This window comes from Vanellus vanellus, assembly GCF_965231255.1.
Source record: "Vanellus vanellus genome assembly, chromosome: 1".
Taxonomy (NCBI): domain Eukaryota; kingdom Metazoa; phylum Chordata; class Aves; order Charadriiformes; family Charadriidae; genus Vanellus; species Vanellus vanellus.
In genome coordinates, this window is record NC_138905.1 from 194,808,327 (window position 1) to 194,817,252 (window position 8,926).

Genomic DNA, 8,926 nt, shown 5'->3' on the forward strand with positions numbered 1-8,926 from the left:
TAAGAAGTTCACACCTAGGGTGCTTTTAAAGGAAAAACAGCATGTGGCTATTCCTAAATTTGGAGGAAACTTAGTTCCTGGTCTCTTCTGAACATTTTTATTTTTCGTAAAATATGCTATGGTATTTCCTTGTGTGCTTCAGTAAGTTTCAGCATCTCAAAACCAGCACTTGTAACACTATTCATCACTTGATCAATGTCTTCAATTTAAAAATCCTTGTAGAACCAATTATTAAAACATACACCAAAATCATTGATGGACGACCTGTGGAAGTGACAGAGAAAAAAGTGACAGAAGAAAGAATTATTCAAGGTAAATTATGCTGAGCTATTCATACTTAGTAAAGTTCACCATTAAATACAAAGGTAACAAATCTTAAGTCGTGTCCTAATGCCTAAAGTGCACTTCCTGGAGAGATGAATTTTCCTTAATACTTCCCACTACCGTGTATGACTCAAATTCTGGCAGTGTGGGCTATGCACATATATCCAGAAATGGCAACATTATTTTAACAGCACGCAAAACAATGAAAACATGTTTTTTTCAGTTTCTTTATGTATTTGCAAGGTGTCTGCTTTTGCAAGCTTCTTGCTACTATTTCAGTATGAGACTGCTTTTATTGCATTTTTTTAGTCTGGTTTGCTTTAGAAAGACTTTGTGTGTGTGTGTGGGTGTGTGTGTGTGTGTGTGTGTGTGGGTGTGTGTGTGGGTGTGAACTTTTGGGTTGCATATTTCCAGGTAGGTTTCATTTGACCAAAGGTAGACCTTCAGTGTGTAGATACCTACATTTGCATGTCATCCGAGGCTCCCTTGACAATCATTTCAGAAAAAGAACTTCTCCGTTTCTCTGTAAGGATGGGCCTTGATTGATCTGACATCTGACGTTTGTATTCAGCTAATGTAAGATAAAATTAATGGGCGTCTATGTCTCTTGATCTTCTCACACAGTAACTTTCAAACTCTCTGGCCAATTTCAACTATATTTGACCTACTACAGGGATATTTCTTCAAGAATCCTAGAAACTTCACAGGAATTTAAAAGTGGAGCGAGGTGTATTTAAGCAGTCACTAATTCTCCACCAGCACATTTTGATTCCCTTGGTTGAATATCAGCTTGAATGCTGCCATTAAAATTCTGTCTGCCAGAACAGTTTTAAGAAAAAGAAAGTGTTATAGGAACATACTGACTTACCAGAAAGTCCTAATATTCAGTTTATTTAGAAAATCTCAAAATTCAATTTAAGAAGTCATTCAGGCAAGAGAGAAACGAAGAACCAGACTTAAGGTATTCTCATTTTACTAGGATGAAAATAACTGAATGAAAAACATAGGTGGTTTCTGAATAAGTCTGGGACTATTTTTCACCACAAAATTTCCGGAGGAGAAAATAAAATACCATTTTCTTATTTCTCAAATTGAAGTTTCACTAATATCCCACATAAAATGATTGATATAATTTAAAATGCCGGTGTTCCAGACCTGATATTTCCTTCTCTTCACTCTGTAGTAGAAACCGGTATCTCAAGCTCTCAAATGATTCATAGCAGTACTAAAAGCAAAAATGTATGTCTAGAATAGTTGATCCAGTCTCTTTTTGCACTTCAGAAATATCTGATCTATGGTGTAATACAAAGAAGTGTTTAAAACTGTGTGTTACGTTAAGATAACATGAGGAGATATTTACTATAAGTATGTTAAATTTGTCTAAGCACTTTCCTGAATAGCTTTACATACTATTTGTAACCCTCTTTCTGTTTAATTTGGGGAACAGTGAAAGATAAAATGATCATAAAAGCACACTAAAACATGTTAACCATGGAACCACCCTAAGTGTTAAATAGGAAAAAATATCTTAAAAGACAATACTGTTATATCCAATTAAAGTAATTCCCTGTTTTACACATCTTTTTTCCAGGTCCTGAAATAAAATATACAAGAATTACTGCTGGTGGTTCAGACAATGAAGAAAAGTTAAAGAAATTGCTTGAAGAAGGTTGGTAACCTGATTTTCTTTCCTTCCTTTAAAAGAGTAATTAAAAATTATATTACTTAAGTCATTACTGAATGGATACTCCATATTTTCAGCAAAGGTGCTCATACTGCAAAACCATACCCCGAGATTAAACCTCAGAACTTGAGAAATGTCCAAATCTAACATTCTGGTTTAAGTCTCTGATCTTCACATTTCAGTCAGCTCCAGAGTTGAGGCTTCCTGGGTCTAATACATAGTATGCTATGTTTGTCATAAAATACGGTGTTTTCAGTGTTTACATGGAATTTAATATTGTAACAGACAAATTTCTTAATTCAGAAAACTGACAGGATTAATGCAGTAATACGCTGTTATATGGTTGTCAAATGTTTTCTGTGAATCAACTATTTGCCATAACCTGTGTCCTATCAGAGGTTACCAAGGTGACCAAATTTATTGAAGGTGATGGTCATTTACTTGAAGATGAAGAAATCAAAAGACTTCTGCAGGGAGGTAATTCAGTGTATTATAACTAACATTTCTGCAACAGGTTATGATAACTGAAACCCCTCTCAGATATGTCGATCTCAACATTTTAAAGACTGACCTAGCAGAAGAGTAATTTTAAAAAATAACATGGGAGAAAAAATAGAATGCCATATATAAAGTGCCAGATGTCTGTGAAATAGAAATAAGTACCAAAGTTTGATTAATCAATTGTTTTATTACATTGATAATGAAAAACAAAATTATTTGGGTTTTTTCAGTCTTTAAAAAGTTATCTAATTAAAACTCAGGGGAGCAATGAAGATTTATTCCACTAGCTGTGAACTCTTTTTTTCATCAAATTTAAATCTGTGAAAACCACTTATGAAGTGGAAAGTATTTTAATAGGCTAAATTCATTTTACTTATCAGTTTTTCAGAAATGAATATTCATTGCCCTCAAGTTAATAATAAAAGGCATGTTTAGCATCCTTCCTTCAATGCTTACAGGTGATGGATATCAAGGCATTAACTTTAATTCTCTTCAAATATAGCATTCCAAGGAATGGTTTTCTTTCCTTCTTGCTCTCTTAATTCTAACAGTTTTGGCAATATATAACCAGTAGCTGTAGAAAACGGGTAAAAGAACTTGTGCTTATGAAATTAATCTTTATCTGTGAATTCGGAATGTTCTCTGCTTAATGTAGATTAGAAAAACTACCTATAATAGCAATGGGGAATAAAAAAAAAAGAGAATTCAAGTGTTGTGTTTTTAGTAAATGTTAGGGTAAACATGAGTCAGAAACTCAAAAATACATATGGATATTTCTCTTGGCACAAATTAACTGAATCCACTTCAATTTATGTTCATTTTTTAATAAGTTACAAACTTGAATACCAGTGAAGTAGCTCACAGCCAGCTGCGTGTTCACTGAACTAATCTTCAAAAACACTATTCTGTGGATGTGATTTAAACTTCAGTTAAGTAAAAAAAAAATAATGATGGCTGAATGGCTGAACAGCTTTCCACCAAACAAAACCACACTAGTTGATAATACAGCTAATCTTAGAGAAAAGCCAAGATATGGCTATGAATACCGTTGACTGTATTACTCTCTTGTTTTAAAACATATAAATCTTAGTTTTACAGATCCAAGCCAGGATTTGCCCATAATAATTAGAGAGAAATTGGAACTTCCAGAGGGTTTTTAATCTTATCCCATCTTAAGTGTTCTAGCTATTTAAAAAGACTTGCTCTCTGGAGATGTCTATTTCAGTATTGAATATTTAAAACAAAAGTTGAAAATTAAAGAAATTATAGCAAGAAAATCCCTCCATATAATGGACTATGATCTATTGGTGTCAACCAGGCAATAAAAAGCAGGATCAAATTTTATCTGTAGAACTGTTCGAAATTCTGGTGATAGGTCTGATGCCAGAATCTAACAATTGTAATTGTAATAATCTTCGGTTACAGAGGTATAGAATTAAATATACATAATCTGTAGCGTTCTATCTAACAGTGATCCTATAGGTGAAAAACAGTTTCTCCCTAGTAAATTTGGAAAAGACAGTATTTTCTCTTGAATTCTTGCTATTTTTCCTTGCTATTATATGTTTGTTTGCATAAGCATCCTGCTTTACAGAATGGACCCAATAGGCAGATTTGTCTCTTGTTTTAATTTGATTTTTCTGTCTTTTCCATGATTTATCCAGTCAGCTATCCTTGACTGCCATGGTAATACCTTATCATATGGTTAGGCAATAAAAGCAGATACACGTGCTGCTTTATAGCTGTTGGTGATAATTCTTTATGGCCCTTTTGTCTACATCAAATTCCTTCTGTTTTACTGAAAATTTCCTAAGCATTTAAATCTGAGTCCAGTCACCACTGTCTAAAGTAAAAGAATGATTTCATATGGGCTGTAATTCTACTCATACAACATCCAGCATTGCTTATTCCGAGTGACAGTCTTGGCTGAATCAAAAATTCAAGCCAAGATTGCAATGAATGACTCTCAGCCCTAGAGACGGAATCACCTGTGGCAGGGCCAAGGAAATCAGCGGAACCTTACGGCATGAATAACATGGTGGCCTGCATACATCTACACCCCCAAAATGGCATTGATTCCACTGAAGGCTCCTTGCATATGGGAAAATGCTATGCCAGATTTAACTCGTTTGTTTTTGATGCTTATCGTAGCTGGAACTGAGTACACCAAGGTTACTAAAGTAATTGAGGGGGAGCCACAGATTATCGAGAGAGAAATCAAGAAAGTCCATCTGGAAGGTTAGTTTGTCTAAAAAACCAGTATCACTAAGACCTGCTTTGTCTGAAGTGATCATTCCAGGTAGGGTTTTATAGTATCTATTCACAAAAATCACTTAGGTCTGAAGCCAGTATTTTAGTAAGAAGAGTTTCATAATTGTTTTGGAAAAGAATTCTTTCACTGACGTTGCAGAGAAAAATGTTGAACCTTATCTTGTGGCTGAAAGTAACTAAAAGATTTGGCAAGCATAGTAGACAAGAGGAAATGTCTAACCACAAAGCTTAGGTAAAACATTTGAAGGAACATGCACCATAAGAACTGCCTTTTCTCTAAGCAGCACGTCCAGAAGACCACGTGAGTTGTTCTTAACTTGAGTTATTTCTTGTCAGTGTTAATGTGATCGGTTGATGTGAGGGGTTCTCAACTTGGTGAAGGGGGAGGGGGTAGGGTGGAGGGAATATAACCTCTGGGGTTGAGTAAATATCTCACAAGGTCTTGGAATTTCTCTACCCTTATCTTGTTGTTAAATGAGGGAAGCTCTTGGGTTTGAAAAAGCTGAATGGTGGCAAGATTCAAAATGAATGTCTTAAAGGAGCCAAATACAATACAGCCTGGCTTTATACCAGGAATTTGTTCTTCAAGTTTAATGACTATTTTTTAATGATCTTCATTTAGAGTTAAGAGGTGGCTTCTTTAGAGTTTCTTTTTTATGTCTCTGTATGTCCTTTTCCAATTCTAATTATGAAGATTAAGTTGTTCTGTCAGCCTTTGAACTAAATGAATTAATTTAGGAGGAAGAAATATTATGGCTTGTGAAGAATGAAGTTAAATAAATATGTTTCTACTTTTTAAATTTTGAAGTCTATGCAAAATACTGAAGTTAACCTGTAGTGTTTGTATAACTTCAATGTGGCGTAGTACAAAGCATGCAAGGAAGTCAACTCTTGCCTGAAAATTGACAGACAGGTATGATCTTTAACCATGAGGTTTACCTGAAAACATAATTGTATGGACAGCATATAAGCATGGAGAGCATACTTTGGATGGACCATGTTCTGTCCTTGTCAGGGCAGTGCAGAGCTTGAAATTTTCTATCACGTTGGTGCAGGTACCCATTGCATAGCCTCGGCTGTAATGAGGTGAAGCCTGTATCTCAGGGCTATGCCTTTATATACCCTGTACCTCAGGATGAAAAGACAACTGATTGCAGCTGGTGAAGCAAAGATGCAAGTACATGGTTGTAAAGAAGGAAAAATACTGCAGTAGCATTTCTGTGACAGTAATGGAAGAATCATCTCTTATCCTTGTGCAACATTTTTCCTCTCAATGAGGAGGCATCTGGTTTAAAAAAAGTCTCAAGGTTTGATGAGAAAGAAGAAAAAGTGTTGATAGTTTCACTGAGTCAGTATTTTGGAAAACAGATGTATCTGCTAATGAGGGTGGTACCTACTCAATAGCCCTTGCTCTACTCTAACCTTTAAAACAGAAGTCTCTGAGAAAATTAAGTGAACTCTAAATGTGGAATCGTACTGTGGACTCACAATGCAGTTCCACATTGTGACGGTTGAGCTTCAAGTATACCACTTATAAATAATTCCCAAAGTAAAGTCAATACAACAGAACTGGACATCTTCTGCCAAAAGCTGAGACTGAGCCCTGGGCTATACATTAACCTGAGCTTGTAAGTCACTGACAGTGTCAGATGGTGTTTTTTGAATGAATTCATCCTGGCACCTGCTTACATCATGTAGCTGTCTGTAGGAGATCAGTCTTTACAATGGATTAATTCATACTGTTAAAATGTAAAAATACTTTTGAAACGGTAAGATTTGATGGACGACTGCATGACAGAAATGTGTGACTTGTATTATAAGCATTCATGTTTCAGATGATCAAGCCAACATGCTAATGGGAAAAAAATCTTAATTACTGAAAACCTTAAAGGATAAACTTCACAAGTCAGCAATGGGCTTCCAACATTTCTAATGAGTTTTAAATCAAAGGCTCTTACAAATAATTCCTGACTGCAACATTTCTATTTTCTAGAAGCACCTGTACGGAAAGTACAACCAACCAGGAGAACACAAGGTAAAAGCAAAATATATATTTCAACATTTTAACATGCATCAAATATCATTCTGTTATATTAAAAGTCAGAAGGGAAAAAATACCCTTAAGAAAACAGAGGAAAGACTTGCATTTATGCTTTTAGAAAAAGACATTTTAACAAAGCTTGGTATTGTTAATTACTGGGTTTCTAGATGTACTTCTGTATTGTATGTATTTATATCTGAAAACAACTTAGATTATGTGCTTTGGTCAAACAGTGTTTCAGATTCGAATAAAGCCGTCAAAGTGAGATCTGACTGGAGCCTTACACTGTGAAAAAGACACTGTGGGATTCCCCACCATGGGATTTGTAACTCACTGATTCTACGTTATTTTGATCAATTAAGAAACTGAGAGATCATTGTAATTTCCTAGCTGCCAGCACGAAAATGAAAGATTCAACATCAGGCTTCGTCTTTCCTCTTCTCATGTCTGTTTCACAACTGAATACAGTATATAGTGTAATTATATTATATACAATTGTGAGTAATAACTGTGGGGTTTTTTTCCATTTTTTGCAGGGGGAGCAGCAAGAAGGAGGACAAGACTAGCTTATTCCTAAAAGCTTTCCAAGATAGAATCCACAGAATCACAAATTAATGGCATGGTCTTTGAGAAGAAGAGAAACTAGTTTTAAAAAGAGGAGAACATTAGAAAATGATGTTGTTTTGATAACACAATGTAAACTGAACCATGAATCCACAAAATGATGTGAAGCTGCAGATACTCACTGCTAGCACAGTGCTCACTAGGAGCAGTCCATTGAGGGTGCTTTAACTGCTCTTGATAGTAAGCACTATTCAGGGTGGGATCCAGGAACTGCTGATGGCCATCAACTTCTGTAGAACCAGGATTCCTTCTTATGCTGGCTAGTCAGTGTTTGCAGGACTGGATTCAAAAAGAGCAGGGAACAATACAGAGTGTATTTTTTTATTATTATTATTTCCACTAAATAAGAAATATAAATGAAATTAGATCATTTCTAGAAAAAAATCACTTCAAGTGACTTTTAGAGTAATCTAAGGAAATATGAGATGTTAACATAGCACTTTTGGTTCAGTAGTATCGTATGCTTTTTTTAAGTCAAAATTCATCACGTGTTTAATGTCATAATGACACCAGTAACATTACCCTTTTTAAACAAACAAATATGCCTTATATTAAATGTATCCTTTTTTTGTTGTTGTTCTACATTGCATATCCAAATGCCTTCTAGTAACGTGGGTAATGGAAGCTCTTAGAAAGAGAAAAAGCAAACATTATGAGCTTCTTGAAATGTATTTAAGATCATGTTGACTTCTTTATTTGTAAGAAAAATCATTCCCATTAAAGGAATCTTATGCCAATACGTATACTGAGATTCTTAAGTGTTTTCCCACATTTCCCTAAATGCATCTTTTGATTATTAAAGTGGATTATAAAAGGGATAAGTAAAAATGCATGCAAACAGTTAACTCAGCATGGAAAACAGTTTTACAAAAATGAGGCTAGATCTGAAAGCTTTTATATCAAATCATGCTTTGCTAATGTCTGGAACTAATATGGAGTTGTCTGTAAATTATGTCAATTTTAGAACTCTAGTTTTATAATCATAAAAGTTGTTTGCCTGTATTAACAAAAGTTGGAAAACAATTACTCATGGAGTAAGAAGAAGCGTGTTCAAAGTGCCTTAATTCTGCAGACCAAAGTTTCAGAGGAGTTATGTAATGTGCTTTTATATTTCTGCTTTGAAACAAATACTAAATAAAGAATTTGGCTGGACTGTGCCTGCTTTTATTTGTGAATATTTCTTTAATAGTAAAGCAAATTCCTAGTATTCTTAAGCTTTTACTGCAGTTTTTAGTTAAAAAATATGCTTTCAGAAAGCAAACTGATGCTTACCTTTCTCACTTAGCACACACTAATGCACTTAAACTGCATCACTCTCCGTAAATACTATTAAAAACCTTCCCTAATTCCATAATCATTTACCATGAGCACCAGTCCCTGGATGGTAAAGCTATCTGAGCAATGGATTAATACCCCGTGTAGCCTTACTGGGCCGTCAGACTCTCTCAATAAGGTGACCTCAGTATCTCCTATCATAGCAT

The 8,926-nt window shown here is 34.9% G+C and overlaps 1 protein-coding gene across 2 annotated transcripts in view; it reads left to right on the forward strand.

Annotated features, from left to right (window-relative positions):
- The window catches only part of POSTN (periostin), a gene marked incomplete at its 5' end in the record, with an annotated part of 38,370 nt that extends 29,773 nt beyond the window's left edge, over nt 1-8,597 (forward strand). The window contains 5 exons of one of the 2 annotated variants that reach the window (XM_082489827.1): nt 223-312; nt 1,916-1,993; nt 2,405-2,485; nt 6,774-6,815; nt 7,358-8,597. In XM_082489827.1, coding sequence (XP_082345953.1) covers nt 223-312; nt 1,916-1,993; nt 2,405-2,485; nt 6,774-6,815; nt 7,358-7,398 — 332 coding nt within the window. In that variant the 3' untranslated portion in view covers nt 7,399-8,597. The remainder of the gene's footprint in view (nt 1-222; nt 313-1,915; nt 1,994-2,404; nt 2,486-6,773; nt 6,816-7,357) is intronic. The other variant, XM_082489828.1, reaches the window with a different exon arrangement.
- Between the last annotated feature and the right edge of the window lie 329 nt (nt 8,598-8,926).